This window comes from Gnatocerus cornutus, chromosome 1, assembly GCF_029298725.1.
Source record: "Gnatocerus cornutus isolate USDA-ARS CGAHR chromosome 1, icGnaCorn1.1, whole genome shotgun sequence".
Classification (NCBI taxonomy): Eukaryota; Metazoa; Arthropoda; class Insecta; order Coleoptera; family Tenebrionidae; genus Gnatocerus; species Gnatocerus cornutus.
Window position 1 is genome coordinate 31,244,951 of NC_142233.1, and position 19,222 is coordinate 31,264,172.

Genomic DNA, 19,222 nt, shown 5'->3' on the forward strand with positions numbered 1-19,222 from the left:
ACTATTATCACTAAAGAGACTACTCAAAAGTCAAGATAAATCGCAAAGATCGCGGAGATAAGAAGTAATAAAATGTTTATTGTGGTGTGACTTCGACCTTCGATGATGACGCGATTAGATTACGCGCGTACTATAAGAACATAAGAATGGAACTGAGATTTTTTAAAAAACAAAATGATGAAGAGGGTTCTGTTTTTATGGTTCCTCTGCTGCTGCGAAGGTATATCTCCAGGACCTTCTGTTAGAGCAACAAGAGGAGGAGTTTGGCCACAGCCTCAACAACAAGAAACGAAGGAAGATTACTTTATAATAAAACCTCACTCCTTCAGTTTCAAAGTAAGATTCTTTGAAGTAACGTTACTATAAAAAAATGTAGCCCACAGGTGATGTTGGTTGTCCAAGTTTCCTGGACGAGGTTTTCACTAGGTACTGGACAATTATCGCTACTTTAACTTCTTTACAAGAAACGGATCTTGACGATGACCACTTTTTGGGTTACTTGGAGGAACTCAACATTGAGATAAAAGAAGGATGTGGTGAAGACGCTTTTCCGGCGTTGGGAGACATTGAAAATTGTATGTTTTTCGATAAATCACAAAAAGCTGTAAAGTTTCCTTGTAGATAGCTTAACAGTGGGCTCCGAGGGAGCTGTTCTATCAGCAGACACCATCTGGGGAGTCCTCAGAGGTTTGGAAACGTTCTCGCAGCTAATATACTCAACTCAAGACGTGGTAATTACAATATTTAGTTGTTTTTTCTTGAGTTTTTTTGTAGTTGGTTATCCACTCCACCACCATCACGGACTTCCCAAGATTCCCGCATCGCGGCTTGCTCATCGACACCTCCCGCCACTTCGAGCCAGTTTCCATTATCTTTCAGATGCTAGACGCGATGGCTTACAATAAGATGAATGTTTTCCACTGGCATCTTACTGATGACCATAGTTTTCCCTACAAGAGCCGCGTTTTTCCAGAACTCAGGTCAGTACCAAAACGTATTTCGACCATGACGATATCTTTTCAGTGATGAAGGGGCTTACCATCCCACACTAACAGTTTACCAACAAAGCGATGTTGCAAAAGTGATCGAGTACGCTAGACGTCGAGGAATTCGAGTTATTCCAGAGTTTGATACTCCAGGTCACACCAGCTCCTGGGGGGTGTCCCACCCTGAGTTATTGACCACTTGTTACACAGAGGGTGAAGTTAATGGTGAGTTGGGACCCATGGATCCGACTAAAAACACCACGTACGAGTTTGTGGGGAAGTTATTTGAAGAAGTCGTTAATGTCTTTCCTGACGAATACTTCCACGTTGGCGGCGACGAGGTGGATTTCGACTGCTGGCAGAGCAACCCAGAGATCACTGCTTTCATGAATGAAAACAAAGTGTCCTCGTACGAAGAACTAGAAAGTCGCTTTATTCAAAACGTTTTGGAGACTTTGGATGACTTAGAGAGTAAATATCTCGTCTGGGAGGAAGTCTTCAACAACGGGGTTGTTCTCCCCAACTCTACAGTGGTCCATGTGTGGAAAGACAACGGTCTCTCCACTCTTAAGAAGGTATCTCTTTGCTTATTATCAACATATTTAAGAAACAATAACAATTAGAGATTTAGGTCATAGACGCTGGTAAATACGGTCTTTACTCCACGTGCTGGTACCTTTCGGACCTCCACAGCGGCAGCGACTGGGACGCTTTCTACCGTTGCGAGCCTCTTCTCATTATTCACGAAGAAGAACAAATTAAAAGAGTGTTAGGAGGAGAAGCGTGCATGTGGGGCGAATACGTTAATGAGTTTAGCATCATTTCAAGAGTGTGGCCTAGAGCTAGTGCTGTTGCTGAACGATTGTGGTCTGCACAAAGTGTTAAAGACGAGGAAGAAGCAAAACCAAGGTTGGAGGAACATGTGTGCAGAATGAACAAAAGGGGGATTGGGGCGCAGCCTGCCAATGGCCCCGGAGTATGTCTTTAGAAGGCTGTCAGTGTGTTTTTGTTGTTAAATTATAGGCCACACTCAGAACGGTGTTGTACTATTGGTTGCCTAATCATAATTAAATTTTGTTAAAAACGTCTTTTTTCTGGTTTATTCTAAATGCACATAAAAACAGGATAACAATTGACTCAAAAATTTAATTTTTTTTATTCTCAAATATTTCTACAAGAACTTGAGGACCCAATCACGGTTCCATGTTACCAACAATCCAATACAAGTACTTCGCAACTTTTGTATAAACTCCTGGTCTGTTCTTCTGCCCGCACTTCTTAGGACCATTGGATAAAATTCCAATAACGTACCAATTAACATCATAGTTTTCATCCAACTGTGGCATCATAAGAGGTCCTCCGCTGTCTCCTCTGCACGAATCTTTTCCGTCTTTACCCCCAGCGCAAATTTGGCCTGCATCAAGCAATTCATTGCGACACCGCGTTACTGGAAGCTGCAAAAAACTGTTCAATTCTTTTCCTAAAGAAAAATAACGGTTTTTACCGTCACTTTAAGCTTGATGGCACTATCTCTTTCACTCTCTGTTGCGCCCCAACCCGCAATTGTCATGTTCTTGTTCATGTAAAAATTAAAGATTTCGTCAGTAGTGGTAGGTAAACAAATCGGCTTAACAAATTCTGAAAAGAGGTGTTTATGCGAAGAAGTAGAAGAGTTGAATTACCTGAAAACTTGACTTTTTCTTTCAATTTGAGCAAAGCAATGTCGTGGTAAACTGTAGGGTCGTCATTCTGGTAACTCGGGAAAACTGTCTTTTTCTCAACTGGCACTTGAATAGCTGGAGGAGCACAGTTCTTGTCGACACAGTCACCTTTGCAGATACTACTGTAGCAAACGTTCGACACATTCCACGCACCCAAAGTTACCCTAAAACTATAAAAAGACAGTTTATTCCGTACATTTTATTCCTCCAGTTCTTACAGCTCTTCTTTGACGCAGTGAGCAGCTGTCAACACGTATCTTTCGCTGATCAGAACACCCCCACATTCAGCCCACTCATAATCAGTTTCAGCTAAAAGAAGTTCTAGAAATGAGACTTTAACACTTGATGAGCTTACAGTCTTTGTACTCCAAACGAGCCATCCATGGATGTTCCCCAAGATCGGTCACTTCTCCGCCGGTTATCATGTCCTCCCCTTGTACTCCACACGTGTCTTTGTCCGGTAACAAGTCGGTCTCGATAACCGGAGTTTTTGATTTTGTTTCGATCGGGAGTTTTGTGGGACAACAAACTTTGCGTTCTGAGCCGTGATAATCACAAAGGGACCTTCTAAGGTACGCAGAAGGTGCTTGTCTGTAGTCTGTACAGTCCTGGAGGGAGACACAAATCCCTTTGCTCCCACGTGGAGTCTGGCATGGTTGGACTAAGAAGAGGTATAAAATCAAACTATTTTGGTCGAAACTTACCAGCAAATACTACTTCATACAGCGCCAACAAAAATGAGAAGTTTAACAGTAAAGACATGATTGGAACATTTTGTAAGTTAGAATTTTCCACGCATTTATAGCCGTAATCAGTCTTTTTGCAAATTTTTTTTGTTGCTGTGATAAGAATTGTGCTTAGGAAGTAAAATCTTTGATCACGAGAGAGTATTTTTATTTGTTAAATCTGAACTAAGGCTTCAAGTTATCTACAATCCAGTACATAAACTTGGTAACTTTAGCATGCACCGCCGGTTTGTTCTTCTGTCCACACGGATCGGCCCCAAAAGACAAAATCCCCACTGCATAACTCCTCAAATCTCCGTTTTCTTCCCGTTTCGTCACCACCAGAGACCCTCCACTGTCGCCATCGCACGAATCTCTGTTTTCTTCTCCGCCAGCACAAATCTGCCCAGAATCTCGTTGTAGCCGACATCTTGTGACATTCACAGCAAGTTTCAACTTAATTTTACTGCGAAGTCCATCATTGGTATTCCCCCAGCCTGCAATGACCAGCGTCTGGCCCATGTAGTCTTTGAAGATCTCATCAGTGGTTGTTGGTAGACAGACGGGTTTAATAAAACGGGAAAATTGGACTTTTTGGTGGAGGCGTAGCAAGGCGATGTCGTTGTAGCTGCGAGCTACGTCTTGGCTCGAGACGTAGCCTGGAAAAACGATTTTTTCTTGGATTCGGATATCAGTGTGCGAGGGGGCGCAAACAGAGTCTTGGCAGTCAGGGTTGGTTTCAGTGTTCCACTCCCCCAGACGAACGAAAGAACTGTAAAAAAATGTTAAAGTCTGTCTTAATAGGTGATTGAACCGTACAGATCAGGGCTGGCACAATGAGCTGAAGTTAAAACGTATCTTTCGTTGATAAGGGCGCCCCCGCAACCATAGTGTGAACCAAACTCTAAAATAAAGGTTTTTTCCTCAACTTAAAACAAGAGTTCTTCACGGTATTACCATCCTTGTAGAATAAAAGCGCCAACCATGGATACTCGTCCAGTTTAGTCTCCCCATGGCCCTTCCCATTCGACGAAGAAATCCCGCAAATGTCTGTCCCTGGTAACAAGTCACTCCTGACAAAAGGAGTTTTCGACGTTTTGTTTTTCGCAGGGACGTGCCGTCGTGTGTGGCAACAAACTTTCGGTTCTTCGTTGACGCTGCCACAAAAAGACCTCTTCGCGTATTCGAGGACCTCGGGGGCCACAAAAACATGCTCATAGTGAACAAATAGCGATGGACACTGGTGGAGAAGTTTGCAGTGGCCGAAATCGCCATTAGGGGTTTGACACGGTTGGTCTGAAAAATCTTAGAAAAAGTAAAGAAAATAAGAAAAACTTACCAGCTAAAGTTGGGATAAAAAGAAGAAAAATATTAAGAAATTTAGGATCCATTTTGCGTTTAATTTAAGTTGCTTTTACTGGGTCTAAATTTTGTTTATCATTTCTTACTCGGCATTATTCTTATTTATTAATAAACAATTTTGCAATGTTTGATTTTATGCGCCGACCTTTGATCTGCGAATTAAGATTGCGGATATTTGCAACACTTGACTAAAATGCAGCAGAAAAAGAAGTGACAGCGCAGGAAAATTGGAAAACGCGTCACAACACCGACGTGCGTTCCATGGCGCAGTTTGGGTTCAAAGATTCTTATTTTAATTGCATTATCGGTAAAGTTTAGTCCAACATTTTATCTGCACTTCTTCACCACTCTATCAATCAAAAACTGACTCACCTGCAAACTAATTTTAATTTTAATTAAAAACTACACTGCTTGAAATTACGCGTCGCTCTGTTCGCGTGATCCAGACAGTTTAATAAGATTGCAAGTAACTCTATAAAGCACATAATTTTCCAAAATTGCAATTACTAAAGTTAAGTTCGGAACTGTTAAATTGCTGCGATTTTCTAAGTGGGTCGTTCAAATTGGCTCTAACTTCATCGATTTGGGGGGAATTTAGCGAAGAAACGATGATAGGCAAATTTCTTTGTGTGAACAATGTGAGAGCGTAAATAGGTTTAGACGCGGTTCTTTGGAAAATCCGATATTGCAGATAGAGGAAGAGTTAAATGGTCTATTTTGGGGTGTGCATCGATCAAGAAAAATTTCCGAGAAATTGTCAATTCCGGTGGTTTTCAAAGAAGAGTAGTTGTTCAAATTGTGTGGTAAAAATATCTTCGAGATCAATATCTTGGTAAGTACAGTATGAGTGTTATGTAGGGAATAGTCATGTAACAAAAAATATTTTTTCTATTTCGCGTTCATAATGAAGATATTTCGATACGCGTTTGAGCGTATTTCGGTATCGTAATGGACCAATCCCGTGCCAATATTTCCAGGAGCATTTATTTTTCTTAGGTTAGCAGCAGACAAACCGTCAACCTGCCGTCAACGTTGACAATTTAGATTTTGGTTTTGATAAACCATGATAAATCGATCAATACACTATTATTTCTTTTTGTACTTGGCTTAATAATTCATCGGAAAAAAACTCTTTGGATGCAAGAGAACCATCATGATCATGATCTTCGCTCTCTTGGCTCCTCCCTTGCACTCCAGTAACCTCAAAACGTCACACCTGTCAAACTGACTGAAATTGGATTTGGCTATTTTGATTTTTTTTCCCAAACATTTTGCAAATGCCAACTACCCTAAAATTCCCTAGATTTCGAAATCAAGTTTTTTCGTTTAAAATAACGCGAAATAGATAAAATAGCGTATGATACTTGCTCATAATGCATTTTGTCGCACTTACTACTTTATGAAAACGTGAGTGCGGCAAAATGTTCATTATGAAACACGTTTCATAATATACTATATTTTACTTTTAATTTATTTGATATTTTCAGATGCACTTACAATCAGATTTTATTTCATTAATAAGTTCATTAATTTTATCAATAAATTGTTTAGTTTATTTAATTTTAAAAACACATTTTGCCCGGCGCCTCCACCATTTCTTACGATTTTTTCAGCTTTCTCGCACACTTTGTGTAAGATGTTTTTATTTTTTCTAATTCTGAAATAATATTTAAACAATATTTTTTCTGTTTTATATTTTTTTTAAAGAAATGCCTTTAGAGCTGTACTACATGCCCACCAGCGCCCCATGCAGAGCCGTCCTCCTCACCGCCCGGGCCCTAAACCTTGACCTCACCCTCAAACTAACAGATCTTCTAAAAGACGAGAATCTCGAGCCCGATTTTATTAAAGTAAGAAATCCAATACAACCTCGTTTTTCTTTAAATTTATTACCAGACCGATAGTACATATGGGCACGGAAAACATCCTTTTTATAGACTTTGATTTTATTGATTTGAATTTCATTTCCGTGAGCAATTTATTTTTTTTGACAGATCAATCCGCAACATACAGTTCCCACTCTCGTGGACGATGGGTTTGTACTATGGGAAAGCCGCGCCATCATGACGTACCTTGTCAATCGGTATGGAAAAAACGACGCGCTTTATCCAAAGAGCCCGAAGAAACGAGCTGTGGTGGACCAGCGACTATATTTTGATATGGGTACTCTGTACGCAAGATTCGTGGAATATTACGTAATTTTTCCACCTCTAATTACACAAGTTTTACTGTTTTTTTTAGCATCCGGTGGTGTTCGCAGGGTGTCAATTTGACGCCTTCAAGTTCAAGAAAATCGAAGAAGCGTTTACCATTTTAAACACGTTCTTACAGAAGAACGAGTTTGTTGCAGGAAACCATCTGAGTCTCGCCGATTTCTCCATTGTTGCAACCATCGCCAATTATGAAGTTATGGGGTTCGACTTCCACCATTACAACCACGTGGCGAAGTGGTTTCGCAAAGTTAAATCCTCCATTGAAGGCCACGAAGAGATCAATACGAAAGGCGCTTTAACTTTCAAGAAAATGGTGGATAAAATAGACAGGAAAAAACTGTACCTCTTATAAGATCGACGACGTTTATAAAGTTTCCTACTAATTAAAATACAAAGGATCTGGAAATCGCATCTTCATCTTTGATGTAACGCGAATAAACAAGAACTTGACCTTCAACTCTGCTAAAAATATGCGAGATTATCGCAGATATGACTCACTGGCTGATTGTTCCAAGAAACTCGGCGACAAAAAGTAAATTACCAAGTTTTATCTTTATAAATAAGTAGCAACAAACTGATTTTATTATTTGTGCGTCGAAGTCCGAAATGTTTCCATCCAGCTTGTGGTTTTTATGTCTTTGCGCGTCTCTAGTTGCAGCTGTTGAAACTGGTAAGTTTCGAAACACCGTCCCGAGAAGTTTTCACAGTTTTTTAGATTATTACTGGCGCGATTTTAACGGCAGCATCCCCGAAGATGCCATCATAGGCGGGAAAAACATCGACGGGGTCAATGTTTACATCGGACAAGCTTACGTCAACGCGGGAGGATTAATAGTTGTGCAAATAAATCCAGGAGAGAAAGAAGTTAAAGCTCCTATCAGAGGAGTTAAAAATGTCACCCGCTACATTAAGGTACGTCATATCCAAATTTTTTCTTTTCTATTATAACTCCCGTAGATTCTTTGCGGTTGTCAAGACAACTTCATATGGCTTCCTTCCAACTCCACTAATCTTCATATGGATCTCCTCAACAAGACCGTGGTGATTGGCGGCCATGAAAATGGACGTGGAAGTATCAACGTTGGACGCATCAGTTACGAAGGTGGTACCCAAATTGGAAAAATCAACGCGTTTGCTGTTGGAGACGCAGTATTTAAATGGGCTGACTGGTATGGAAATGAACCAGGTGTAACCTCGTACGAAGTTTTAATTTTCGAGAAAAACAAGTATTGTAAAACTTAGTTAATAATACATTTTACTCTAACAACGTGTAACAACAAGCGCCCACGTCACAAAATCCCAACTTTTCGAGCACTTCCTGGGACGTTTTGTTATTGACCACGGTGGTACCATGCGGGCAAAGTCCCTCTTCTGCGAACTCCTTAGAAAGAACCTTCACCATCAAACTACCGAATCCTTTCCTCCGGTAGTCCTCCTCGGTGTGTAAATTTGCGAAGTGACCAAAAGGATGCTTTACAATCCATGCAATCATCTCGTTGGTACTTTTTAAGAAAAGTCCGTAACCTCCGCAGATTTCTATATGGGTGGCGATATACTTTTCGGAATGGGGAAATCGGTGAACCCACACATCGTTGATCTGTTTGGCAGAAGAAGGCTCTAGTTTTTTTACCACGAAGTCCGGTGGACACCTGGGAATAGTAGTGATGGTACACTAAAAAATCATTCAAGTTTCTGTCTTACTCAGTTGAGAATTTCCGCGCTTCCAGGGCCGGGATGGTATAAATTCTACACCAAATATTAGCAAAGACGCGACTGCTAAGGTTGTATTCTTTAAGAAACTTCTGGACAACAGCAACGTGTCTTTCGTGGACGTTGTAAAAAACAGATGTTAATCCTTCGTAACAAATCCTCTTAGTTTCAGTCAGACCTTTATACAGATTAGTACAGTTATCATCGAGAGTAAAAACAATTATATCTTGAGAAAAGAACCACTACAAGAAGATGTTAAATAAAGAAGAACAAGCTGAGTACGTACTTTGATGATAATAATGATGGTACCATCATCTTTCCAGCTGTTGAGCGGCGAAAAAAGCCGTACCCTGTTGTGGTTCTCAAGTTTGTTCCATTTCATGGTAGTGTGTACCACACTAGCCATGAGAGGTGCCCATGGTGCTTTTTCTTGGTAGAAATTCACGAGTTTTGGTAAATCGTGGTCGGAAATTTCCACAAGGATGTCAAGGATATCGGTCATGTTTTTAAAAGGACTTGTTTATGCGAAGGATGTGAGATTACTACTGAATATTACAATTCACGCTGATAATGTTGTTACAACACTTGTGCTCTTTGATAATTGTTGCTAGTTTGAACTGATTCCAATGCCAGGATGTGGCTATTTTGCTCTGTACGCAGGTCTTCCCTAAATAGTCCTCGTCCACAAACTTTGTCTTGATTTTTAAATAATTTTGTTGTTTGGAACGAATTGGTTTCAATTTCAAGGTTACACAGATAAGAAACTTGCATTTATATTGAAGAACAAAGTAGAGTTTTTCTTTTGGGGGTGTTTGTTTCCTTGTCTAGAATCAGCACTAAAAAGTTTTTCCTGCCAACGGCGGGAGCTTCACCCCTTTTCTGACAAAAAACCTTACTGTCGAGCGTTTGTCGAATTTTGCTTGCGAACCGTCAGTCTAATCAAAAAATTTCAAGAGATAAAAAATATTTTTCATAAATTTTCACGTAACTTGGTTTTACACTCATATTTCTGATCATAAGACAATTAGCACAATCGCTGTCAGAAGTTGGATTACATGAGTAATGCTACCCTAAAAAATATTTTCAACCAACTTCAACGGAACTTTGGTATCTTTAAGAACGTCATGCTTTATAAATTCCCCGTAAATAATTTTAATCGAAATGATAGTTTGATATTGCACTGAGCGTTAAAATTTCGAATCCACATAAATTTCCACAGAAGCGGAAAAAATTATACCGACCAAGCCCGAAGTTTGTCCACAATGTCTTTTCTAGAGGCGAAAGTATGTTTATTGAACTTTAGTTTGACACTAAATTTTCAAAAATAAAAAATGGCGTACTTTTAGAAAAATTAAAATTTGTCATTTGAACGCCATTTTAAAATATGTAGTGTCAAGTAATATGGATGGAGGATTTTTTTCTTAAAACAATATCATCAATTGATTTTCTATAATTGTCTTGTAAAAATTTCCAGAATTTATTTTTCTAATTTATGGCATGTAGAAAATTAAAACTTTCAACACTCGGTATATTATAAACTAAAGTATACTTCCCAAAATAATTTTTAGGAAATTTATAAAGTTCCATGATCACAAAAAACCAAATTTTTGAAAAGAAAACATCAAGTCGGCTGGCACCTTGCGAACGTAAAGTCCGTTTTTTTATTAAAAAACCACCAACACCGCACTCTCCCACAACTTTACAACCGGCAACGTCGTCGATGGTGACTTTTTGGTGATAAAATCAAATAGATTAGCTGCCTAATTGACAGCAAAACGGCCTTTCAGGCTGTGCCGAGTCTTTTCACTATTAAATCCTTTGATTTGCAATCCAACAGGCTGTAAAAGAAACGTTTTTAACGGAAACACTGGCTAATTTTCAGAAATGTCAAAAATTTGACAACTGCTTTCTCACCAAAAATCTCCCTAGGCAACGTTGTCGGTTGTAATACAGGGGAAGATTGCGGTGTTGGTGGTTTAAAAAAAAAACGGAGTTTATGTCTAAACTTGACATAAAAACGTCAAATAATTGAAAAATGTTGGGAAATGACAGATATAAAGATATACGTTAAATAAGTAACAGCCAACTAAATACAGAAATTGAGATTCGTCTTCAGTCAGAATATAAAAACGGTACAGTTTGAAGATTCTCTATAATTATAACTGAATTCTGGGAATGCAGCAAGTTGAGCGCTCTAAATTGTCAGCAAACTCCGGACAATCGTACCGAAATCCTTCATTGACACGAGCGCATCTTGTTCCATATCTCCTCATTATAATGAAGGCTGCAGAACATTGAAATATTGAGCGAGACAGTATTTATAGGATCTCTTAGACAAATACTTGGATTTTCAATCATTTGAAAAACGGACTATAACTTTCCTAAATTATCATCAATAACCGAAGATTCATAACATTTTTCTTTTAAATTTATTTTAAGCAAGTAATAAAACTCTAAAATTAAATCCACCAATTGTTTACACAACTATTATCATCATAAACTGATCACCACTTTTTCGATTAATTCCGGATTTTTGAACTTAAAATTTTCCCGATAAAAATATTTATAGATTAGAATAAACACTCATACATAACATAAACAGAAAATTATTCAAAAATATTCCTCTCTACTTCAGTAGGTTTTGATCATCCACCGGTGCAAAATCAGTTATCAGTGCTTCACTTTCATTATCTAAAAACCAAAAAGAACAAATGCGCATGTGTAATTTACAAAAACATGACGCGCTCCTCCAATATTTGTTTGTGTAACATTCACGGTCGTCGCGGCGCTTTAGATAACATAATAACTGTGCATCCGTGACAATACCACTAATCCGTCAGGAGATGAAAGTCATTTTAAAATAAATCCCAATTTTTGAAAAAAAATCGGTAAGTCGACGACTCCTCCTGACTTTACAATGCGATTTTTTTCTTGAAGACATGTTAATATGTCATCAGAAGAAGACATCAACACTGATAGCTCTCCGGATTCTCCTAGGAAACACAATGTCTACATGGAGCCGAAAGCACAACCCAAAATTATCCGAGTACTCACTGTGCTGGCGTACATACTCAGCGTGTCTATGGCGGCTATTCTTCTATCTATTTATTACATCTTCATGTGGAATGAGCATAAATATTACCAAGTTTCGCAGGGGATTATTCCTACAAACACGGCGAGTGTGTACGAAATGGTCAATGAAACGCTTCTTCAGATGGTCAACGCCACAGAAGATGAACTCCAAAGAGGTAATGATGTCTTCATAGTCTTAATTTCGCTCCGCATAATCAATAAAAGTTAATTAATAGTGATAGCTGATCATCAACTGATTAACTTGACGACATTTTAATTCATTAAGTGGAATTAAACGAATTGGCTGTATTGATCTCCTATTGGTTTCGCTTAAGAAACCATACACCAACCACTTTAACTACATAATATAATCGAATTTTATCCGAGCCAATTATGTTGTAAGAAGATTAAAGTTACATAAATTTTAGAAGGAGCGGTCGGACACGTTGAGTCATATTTTAATATTTTTTATGGGGCTGAATGTTCCATTTCTGGTCAGTTTTTCAGGATCTGGAAAAAAATTAATCCAGGAAATGATAATAATAAGGCGAACGTGAGTTAAATCAGGGTCAAATTTTATTTTGTCAATATTAGTACCGGAATCACGAATACATAAACACGTGAAGATGATTAACTTTTATATGTACACTAAAGTATCTACAATTTTATTACTTTTAATTCAGTTTAGAGAAAACTAACTATTAAAATATTCCAATTTTAATTAAATACTTAATTTAATTAATAAAATAAAATTTAAATAAAATTACGAAAGTTACTTAAGTATGGAACCTGTAAATTTATTCTTTATTCTCTGAATTTTTGCAACAATTTTCGTTTCAGAAAATCTACACACCATTTCTACAAAAATTTAAATGTGTAGCTACTCTTGAGTAGTCAGTCGCCAAATTTTTGAAAGTTTGAAACAATCTGTGCTCAATATCTCGAAAACTACTACAGATAGAAAGAAACGCTTTGCGGCATAGATTTTCTCGCGATTTTTAGATACACATTCGTTTTTAGATTATCCAAAAGTTGAAAATTGTAGTTTTTCGCAAAAATTCATGACTAAAACTATGGCAAAGTTCTGAAATCGATATCTCGCTTATTTTTTGGAGTAAACTTGCGTTATTAAACATCATTATACGTACAATTTTCCGCAGATTCCAAATCTGAAATTGAAATTCAGTCCGACAACAAATAATGGAATTATGGTCACTCAAAGTTTCGAATAGTTGATTTTCATTTTTCCTAATTTTTAAAGTTAAATATCTCGGAAACTATTTGAGATATTGAGATGAGGTTTGCGCCATTCTTTTTCTCGGCTCATTCTACCTTAGAAATCCTACATTAGTGATCAAAAGCTCAAAATTCGATAGTCAATTTTTCGCAAAAAAACATTCCGACTCAAACGATAAAAAAATTTCAATTTTTTTATTTTTGACCATAAACTATTGATCCGATCGATCTTAAGTTTGGCCAGTAGATGGATCTCGAACTCCTCTTTCGACTGAGGTAAACATAAAGGTATCAAACGTCGGTGATTGGAAATCACCCCAAAAAACTGTCTTCAAAACAGTTTTTGGCCAATGCCTCGTTTATTTATTAAGCAAATTAAACAAATTTTAGCTCACTTTACGCAGAATGCCGCGCTGAATCTAAAGCTTCAAGAATTTTTAATTTTCGTTAACATATAACTGAGTTATGGCCATCGTTTTTCTCCGCTCATTTTACGGTAGAAAAAGTTCTCAAAAGACCAAAGTTCGATGGTCGATTTTTTCGAGAAAAAAATTCCGACTCAATCGATGAAAATTTTTAAATATTTTGTTTTTTGGCCAAAACTCGTAAAATATTTGTCCGTTCTCAAATGTGACCAGTTGATAGATTTCTAGGTATTAAACGTCGTTTTTGGTCAATGTCTCGTTTGTTTGTGAAACAAGCTTAAGTTATTTGTGTTCATTTAATGCAAAATTTCACCCAGAATTCAAAATTGTGCGAATTTTTAATGTACGTCCACAAATAACCGAATTAGAAACGTTTGAAGTTTTGGGTTGTCGCCAGAGGGCAAAAATTTTAAAACTCCGAAATATTTAGTGTTCGATATCTCCGGAACTTCGACAAATAGAAAGACGCGGTTTTCGCAATCGTTTTTCTCGCATCATTTAAATTAAAATTAAAAATTTAATTATTTTTTTTAATTTAGAAAAATGCAATTGACGCATCCACCACATCTTCAATAATGCACCTCTCCAGCTTTGAAATCGGTAAAAATTGAAGACGTCGACTCGTAAAAATCATATTTCATATTTTCTCCCACAATTATTACATACAAACTAGTCGAACCTCATTTTGAGCGTCAGAATTTCTCGCATTCCCCAACTTGATGGTTCTATAACTGTCTCAAAACACAAGTGATGGTTGTTTACGACCGGATAATCAGCAAACAAATACTGACGACATGTCAATAACTTGCTATTGATGATTATTATTTTTAGCCAATGTTTGCCTTCCTAAAGAATACGCATCTTCTCGTTACCACAATGTACTTTTAATAACTCGGACATAAAACTACTGTAATACAGCAATAAAATGGGAAAATCACACTTAGTTTTACACAAAACGGAACAAAAATAAAGACGAAAATCAACAAACTGCCTTGGAAAAGCACACACATAATTCCAAAGCGATTACATTTACAAACAAACTCGGGAAAGTACCTGTTAAAAGACGCATGCTAAATCTGGGGTTTGTCATTTTATTATTATCAATCTGACGTTTAATCAAAAGCGAGTTGTCAGCGCAGAGCGCTCGTTTAGTAATTTTAAATTTTTACCACCAAAACCGCGGAGCGGGAAATCTAAAAGCGAGCTCTACGTTCTTAAGCATTTAATTGTAATGATAATAAAAATACAAAAAGCTCACCTCATGTTCAAAACATTGCAAATTTTCTGTTTTGTGCACATTTGTCTGTTCAACATCGCGCCTATTTTAAGCTTGCCACACGCGTAAAAATACCAACAGCAAAGTTCCTCCTCTCCTTCAACATTCCCTCCACCTTCTACAAAAATAAATCTACCTAAAAGTTAATTCAACTACCTATAAACAAATAAAGTTTATAATTTTCTGAGGCTGCGCATCCGCATCGGCCCCTATCCTTCTTCAAACAGCTGGAACTATTGATTGACCCGGTACAAAATCACAACAACAGTGTCCTGATTTCAAAAACCGGCAGTCATTACACCCGTAAAATGATCGATTGTTTTAAAAAACCTTTCAAGCTCGATAAACGTAAACGAATAGAAATAACTCACAATAGTGAGAGCATAGATTAAAAAGCGGTCGTTAATCATCTTCAGCGTGGCGTGTAAATTGTTAACCAAAGTTCTTCAAGTTGTTTCATCAAAAATGTCTTACAAGGGTTCCATGAAGAACGGTCTTAATTGCACGGAGGCTCAGTGGATCAAAAGTAATAATTTAGTGGATACCAGTGTTAAACTCGCCGGAGATGAGGCGAAAGATCGTTTGTATGAACCGAAACATAAAAAGAAAGTTGTCAGAGTTTTAACAGTCATTGCGTACGTGTTTTTTGTGTCTTTGGCGGCGATTATGCTGTCGTTATATTACGTTTTTTTGTGGAACGGAGAGCAGAGGACGGTACCTAAATACTCGATGCCGCAGGTGAAATGCGACAATATTGTAGCAGGTGACCATAGCCGATAAATTATAAATTTATACCGCAAAATTATAAATTTATACCGTTTTTCAATGAAATTTCTTTTTTGCAGAGATGCAACAACAACTCACTGAAGTCAGAGAAGACGAACTTCTTACCACTTCTTCTTCAACTCTTGAGGAAAATACAACGTCTCCTGACTACGATTCCAGTTTGGACAAAACTTTTATAAAAAAATTAATGTATAAGTATCCATACGACTAAGTAGGTGTTAAAAGAAACTTCCTGTTCACTCTGTTTGTAAATGTTTACTTTGTTTTAAATGTAATAGACTTGGGCTAACATTGATATTATAATTTGTTACTTTTGTAAATGCTTGTATTTTACACTATTATTAAAATAAACAATTTAAATAGAAGAGGCGTGTAAGCAAAAAATGGAAATGGGGTGGAACCATAATTATCGATAATTTGGCAATTACCTCAATACAATTTCTAAATATTTAGATTGGAGCGAACCGGGAAAACAGTCGGAAATAGATTTGGCTATAAAACTTCAATAGGTCTGGTCACAAAGTATACAGGTCCAAAATTAATCAATTACAAATTATCAAGTGGGTTCTGAAGTTTTTTTATGTTGGTAACCCTTGTACCTTCGATATTTGACATTTTGACACTTTAAGGTATCAAATAATATTTGACTTTAAACTGTCAAAAATCCAGAGCTACCAACGCAGAGCAAATTTCAAAGCCTCCTTCGATAGTATTGTTATTCAACCACCTGCAGTGGACTGCAGAACTGAATTATTTATCTAGTTGTCTGGATATGTATCATTTCTTAACACCGCTCAATTATTTGAGGTTTTTCTGTCAAGTTCAGACGCACGTTCGCAAGGTACGAGGTGACTAGATGCTATTTAAGACATCACTCTAATTAAATTTAAATAAAATAGTGGCACATCCACCATTTTTTCAGTGTTCTTAAAGTCGTACTCTTTTTCTTTTTTGGAAAAAAAATAATAAAAACGTTCTTAATAGTATAAAAAATAATTTATTCTCGTCAACTTTGATACAAAAATCGCGCTTTAATCGGCCCCCGTGACCATCATATGGACGTTCCTCTCAGAGCTCAACATTTTCGTCGCTCTCTCCGTACCGACAATTGCGGCCACCCTGTGAATGTCATATTTCGAGTACAAAACATTCACGGTCATGTTGGTCATGGCCCCGACTTTCTTATTCATGTTAGTTTCCTGAAAAATATTGGATAAAAACTAACTTTTTACCACAAAAACGCACCTGCATCAAATTGCACATTTCGTAATAAAAATGAGGAAATGCCGGCGGCTCGTAAAAGACCAAATGCCGAATTCCTTTAATCCTAATCCTGTTGTAAAAATGGTGTCGCTCTGTATACAACAAGAAGTGGGCATCGCCGTGGAAAAACATATCACGCGCTCTTGCTATCTTACCTTCCTACAACACCAAGAAAGAAGTCACAGCAATATTACTTTGACATCAGCTTACTTTTGAATATTCGCATATTTGTACAAAACTAATATCCTCTTTCTTGAAATAATTCCTCAAGCGGACATAATCGAAATAACTCGAAACGAAAATCAGCGTTTGCTTCATCAATGTGTCCTTCTGCTGTGTTAATATTTTATTCACAAAAAAGTCAAATCGTGCTTCTATAGACTCTTGAGCGTTCGCAGCTTGAAACTTATGAAAAACGTGTGGTATTTGCACAAAAACTTGTCGGATAGACCCGAACACCACGGGATTTGAGATTTTAACTTTCCCCGCGTGGTTGTTACATCGCTTGTTAAAAATCGCGTTAATCTCTGGTAAGACAATGGAAGAGAAAATCAACGTCTGTCTGTAGTACTTTGCCCACCCGTTAAGACTCCACGTGCGAACGCGGGAAAAATCAGTCCCATGAGCGTGCTTGGGTTGTAAATGAAGATGGTTCAAAGTGTGGCAAAGATGGTCCCAGTTTTGCATGAAGAAGAGTTCAGTTTGGTCCAAAATTAGGAGCTCAATGGAGGCGAGGAAATCGAAATCGCGCTCCGCTTCTCCTTCCGCTCCGATGATTGTTCTAAGACCCAAAGGAGAAGCGATGATAATATCCGAAGAGTAGAAATCTGCAAACAACTTGAGACTCTTTTTGGTGACTGTTAGACCGATTTTGAAGTCGTCGCTCGTATTGCCTGTGAAAGTGAGTTCGTAGTCTTCCGGTTTTGGGTTTTTTTTAGGCATGGCTATCTCGTTCCCCGTGTATTCTTCCATGAAGCGTTTTCTTTTCATAACGTGGCCTTTGTCGTCTGGAAGCAATATTCTGATGATTGTTTGGATGATTTTGAAGGCAGAGTCTTTGAAAGGGACGACCATCAAGACCTATAAAACAACCCTTAGAAGACGTGACGCTCAAAAGACTGTTACAACCTTTGGTCTGACTAGACCCTGGTCTCTGAATTCTTCAGGTACGTCTTCTTTCTTCGCCAAGCGTGCGTTGTGGTGAATAACTTTCAGTCGTGTTTTTAGAATGTGATTAACGGCGTGGAGGCAATAAACGAATCTGATTTCTTCAGCGTTGTCAAAAGTTCTCTGGCTATAATACAGATCTTGGTAATTATTTACAATGGAAAACAGCTCAGTTTGGAAATCAGTGAGAAAAGAATCGCCTTCTGATAAATTTTTGACAATTTGAGTTTTAATAAAAAGATTCTCTGGCTTGAGGTCCGACTTTTTCAGCCTTTGCGGAACTGTCCCCGGGGGCGCAAAAGTCTTTTCTTCCTCTATACTAAATCCGGGATTTGTTTCCACTTCTTTGTACACTGGTATCTGCACCACCAACTTCCCTAAAATGGAGAAATCTTCCACATGAGTTTTGACCATCACAGGCACATTCTGGAGGGAACTTAACACACTCTCGTGGAGGTCATAACAAACATGTCTCACAAACGGGTCGTTCATATCAACTTTATTTTCAGCTTCATCAAGTTCTTCATCACCTTCATCAACTTCTTCAGCTTCTTCAGTAACTTCATGAGTGGCGCTGTGAACTGACTCCTCATCATCACTGTGAGACTCCAGCGGCGGCTCAACAACACTCTTTTCCTCCAGTTCCTCCAATTCTTCCTCGCTTGAAGAATCATCGCTGCTATCAATCGCAGTTTTCTTTGTCATTTTCGCGGAAAACGACGCTCGTAACTGCTGCAAATGGTTCTCTTCCTCTTCTTCTTCACTGCTCGAGGGCTCCTCTGGAACGTTCTCCTCAATCTTCGGTTTTTTATCGTATTCTTCATGGTTGTGGGCATGAAACTTCCGTTTGGTGCTCTTTTTATGGTTGTCTTGAAACAAACTGTACGTTTTTCGGGGAGGTTTTTTTTTGGTGAATTTCTTATTTGACTTCTTTCCCCGACTTCCTCCACCCACAACATCTTTGTATTTTATTTTTCCACGTGCCATCGTTCAAAAAAAAGTGAGGTTATCAACTGTCAAAGTGACAGTGACAGTTGCGGTTAGATTGGAAATGCATGTTGACACGCATGCGTATTGTTATGCGCGGTTTATTTAAAGTAACAAGTACAGAGAAATCTTTATTGATCGAATTTCGTAAGAATCGGCTTAAATTATTTATCGAGAGAGGCCTCTGCCTGTTATATTTTGTGGATTTTATCGATGACGCAAACCTTGTAGGGAAAACTGGGAAATTTCTAGGATGGGATTCCCCGAAAGTCTCTGATTAAGCTTTTGTGTAG

General features: G+C 38.0%; 6 protein-coding genes and 1 pseudogene across 10 annotated transcripts; 4 read left to right on the forward strand and 3 right to left on the reverse strand.

Annotated features, from left to right (window-relative positions):
- The first annotated feature begins 30 nt into the window (after positions 1–30).
- Positions 31–2,074, forward strand: LOC148181597 (beta-hexosaminidase subunit alpha-like). The gene is made up of 6 exons (XM_088049859.1): positions 31–336; positions 377–575; positions 622–731; positions 775–980; positions 1,024–1,561; positions 1,618–2,074. The coding sequence occupies exons 1-6, from the start codon at positions 175–177 to the stop codon at positions 1,972–1,974; spliced, it is 1,572 nt and encodes a 523-aa protein (XP_087905985.1). The 5' UTR covers positions 31–174; the 3' UTR covers positions 1,975–2,074.
- Positions 2,075–2,112: 38 nt separating this feature from the next.
- LOC148181598 (uncharacterized) lies at positions 2,113–4,908 on the reverse strand (annotated as a pseudogene). The gene is made up of 9 exons (XR_015771699.1): positions 4,772–4,908; positions 4,390–4,728; positions 4,252–4,336; positions 3,412–4,204; positions 3,063–3,368; positions 2,926–3,016; positions 2,669–2,877; positions 2,491–2,624; positions 2,113–2,440 (listed from the first exon to the last, which is right to left on the reverse strand). The product of XR_015771699.1 is annotated as an uncharacterized LOC148181598 (transcript).
- A 144-nt stretch (positions 4,909–5,052) lies between these two features.
- Positions 5,053–7,371, forward strand: LOC148181599 (glutathione S-transferase 1-1-like). 2 transcript variants are annotated; one of them, XM_088049864.1, is made up of 4 exons: positions 5,053–5,626; positions 6,502–6,644; positions 6,789–6,989; positions 7,036–7,371. In XM_088049864.1, exons 2-4 carry the CDS (start codon positions 6,504–6,506, stop codon positions 7,357–7,359), a joined length of 666 nt encoding a protein of 221 aa, XP_087905990.1. In that variant the 5' UTR covers positions 5,053–5,626; positions 6,502–6,503; the 3' UTR covers positions 7,360–7,371. The 2 variants fall into 2 exon arrangements, with proteins under 2 accessions (XP_087905990.1, XP_087905991.1); XM_088049865.1 differs by having other exon boundaries at positions 5,573–5,626; positions 6,514–6,644.
- A 145-nt stretch (positions 7,372–7,516) lies between these two features.
- Positions 7,517–8,274, forward strand: LOC148181600 (uncharacterized). The gene is made up of 3 exons (XM_088049866.1): positions 7,517–7,677; positions 7,723–7,919; positions 7,965–8,274. The coding sequence occupies exons 1-3, from the start codon at positions 7,614–7,616 to the stop codon at positions 8,247–8,249; spliced, it is 546 nt and encodes a 181-aa protein (XP_087905992.1). The 5' UTR covers positions 7,517–7,613; the 3' UTR covers positions 8,250–8,274.
- Positions 8,197–9,315, reverse strand: LOC148181601 (uncharacterized). The gene is made up of 3 exons (XM_088049863.1): positions 9,004–9,315; positions 8,709–8,959; positions 8,197–8,656 (listed from the first exon to the last, which is right to left on the reverse strand). Exons 1-3 carry the CDS (start codon positions 9,217–9,219, stop codon positions 8,263–8,265), a joined length of 861 nt encoding a protein of 286 aa, XP_087905989.1. The 5' UTR covers positions 9,220–9,315; the 3' UTR covers positions 8,197–8,262.
- Positions 9,316–11,512: 2,197 nt separating this feature from the next.
- Positions 11,513–15,877, forward strand: inaF-D (trp-interacting inaF-D). 3 transcript variants are annotated; one of them, XM_088037825.1, is made up of 3 exons: positions 11,513–11,605; positions 11,655–11,965; positions 15,572–15,877. In XM_088037825.1, exons 2-3 carry the CDS (start codon positions 11,665–11,667, stop codon positions 15,721–15,723), a joined length of 453 nt encoding a protein of 150 aa, XP_087893951.1. In that variant the 5' UTR covers positions 11,513–11,605; positions 11,655–11,664; the 3' UTR covers positions 15,724–15,877. The 3 variants fall into 3 exon arrangements, with proteins under 3 accessions (XP_087893951.1, XP_087893970.1, XP_087893960.1); XM_088037844.1 differs by having other exon boundaries at positions 11,523–11,605; positions 11,675–11,965; XM_088037834.1 differs by lacking the exons at positions 11,513–11,605; positions 11,655–11,965 and adding an exon at positions 14,944–15,489.
- A 615-nt stretch (positions 15,878–16,492) lies between these two features.
- LOC148181603 (U3 small nucleolar RNA-associated protein 25 homolog) lies at positions 16,493–18,989 on the reverse strand. The gene is made up of 4 exons (XM_088034571.1): positions 17,904–18,989; positions 16,986–17,855; positions 16,758–16,934; positions 16,493–16,711 (listed from the first exon to the last, which is right to left on the reverse strand). The coding sequence occupies exons 1-4, from the start codon at positions 18,927–18,929 to the stop codon at positions 16,544–16,546; spliced, it is 2,241 nt and encodes a 746-aa protein (XP_087890697.1). The 5' UTR covers positions 18,930–18,989; the 3' UTR covers positions 16,493–16,543.
- Between the last annotated feature and the right edge of the window lie 233 nt (positions 18,990–19,222).

Coding starts and splice junctions, on each gene's coding strand:
- LOC148181599 (XM_088049864.1), top strand. CDS start 6,504: ATGCCTTTAGAGCTGTACTACATGCCCACCAGCGCCCCATGCAGAGCC. Junction 6,645..6,788: donor TCGAGCCCGATTTTATTAAA/GTAAGAAATCCA, acceptor TTTTTTTGACAG/ATCAATCCGCAACATACAGT. Junction 6,990..7,035: donor CAAGATTCGTGGAATATTAC/GTAATTTTTCCA, acceptor TGTTTTTTTTAG/CATCCGGTGGTGTTCGCAGG.
- LOC148181603 (XM_088034571.1), bottom strand. CDS start 18,929: ATGGCACGTGGAAAAATAAAATACAAAGATGTTGTGGGTGGAGGAAGT. Junction 17,856..17,903: donor AGGGTCTAGTCAGACCAAAG/GTTGTAACAGTC, acceptor GTTGTTTTATAG/GTCTTGATGGTCGTCCCTTT. Junction 16,712..16,757: donor AAATGTGCAATTTGATGCAG/GTGCGTTTTTGT, acceptor AATATTTTTCAG/GAAACTAACATGAATAAGAA.
- LOC148181601 (XM_088049863.1), bottom strand. CDS start 9,219: ATGACCGATATCCTTGACATCCTTGTGGAAATTTCCGACCACGATTTA. Junction 8,960..9,003: donor CCATCATTATTATCATCAAA/GTACGTACTCAG, acceptor ATCTTCTTGTAG/TGGTTCTTTTCTCAAGATAT. Junction 8,657..8,708: donor GCGCGGAAATTCTCAACTGA/GTAAGACAGAAA, acceptor TACTATTCCCAG/GTGTCCACCGGACTTCGTGG.
- LOC148181600 (XM_088049866.1), top strand. CDS start 7,614: ATGTTTCCATCCAGCTTGTGGTTTTTATGTCTTTGCGCGTCTCTAGTT. Junction 7,678..7,722: donor AGTTGCAGCTGTTGAAACTG/GTAAGTTTCGAA, acceptor ACAGTTTTTTAG/ATTATTACTGGCGCGATTTT. Junction 7,920..7,964: donor ATGTCACCCGCTACATTAAG/GTACGTCATATC, acceptor TAACTCCCGTAG/ATTCTTTGCGGTTGTCAAGA.
- LOC148181597 (XM_088049859.1), top strand. CDS start 175: ATGATGAAGAGGGTTCTGTTTTTATGGTTCCTCTGCTGCTGCGAAGGT. Junction 732..774: donor TATACTCAACTCAAGACGTG/GTAATTACAATA, acceptor GTTTTTTTGTAG/TTGGTTATCCACTCCACCAC. Junction 981..1,023: donor CGCGTTTTTCCAGAACTCAG/GTCAGTACCAAA, acceptor ATATCTTTTCAG/TGATGAAGGGGCTTACCATC.
- inaF-D (XM_088037825.1), top strand. CDS start 11,665: ATGTCATCAGAAGAAGACATCAACACTGATAGCTCTCCGGATTCTCCT. Junction 11,966..15,571: donor AGAAGATGAACTCCAAAGAG/GTAATGATGTCT, acceptor TCTTTTTTGCAG/AGATGCAACAACAACTCACT.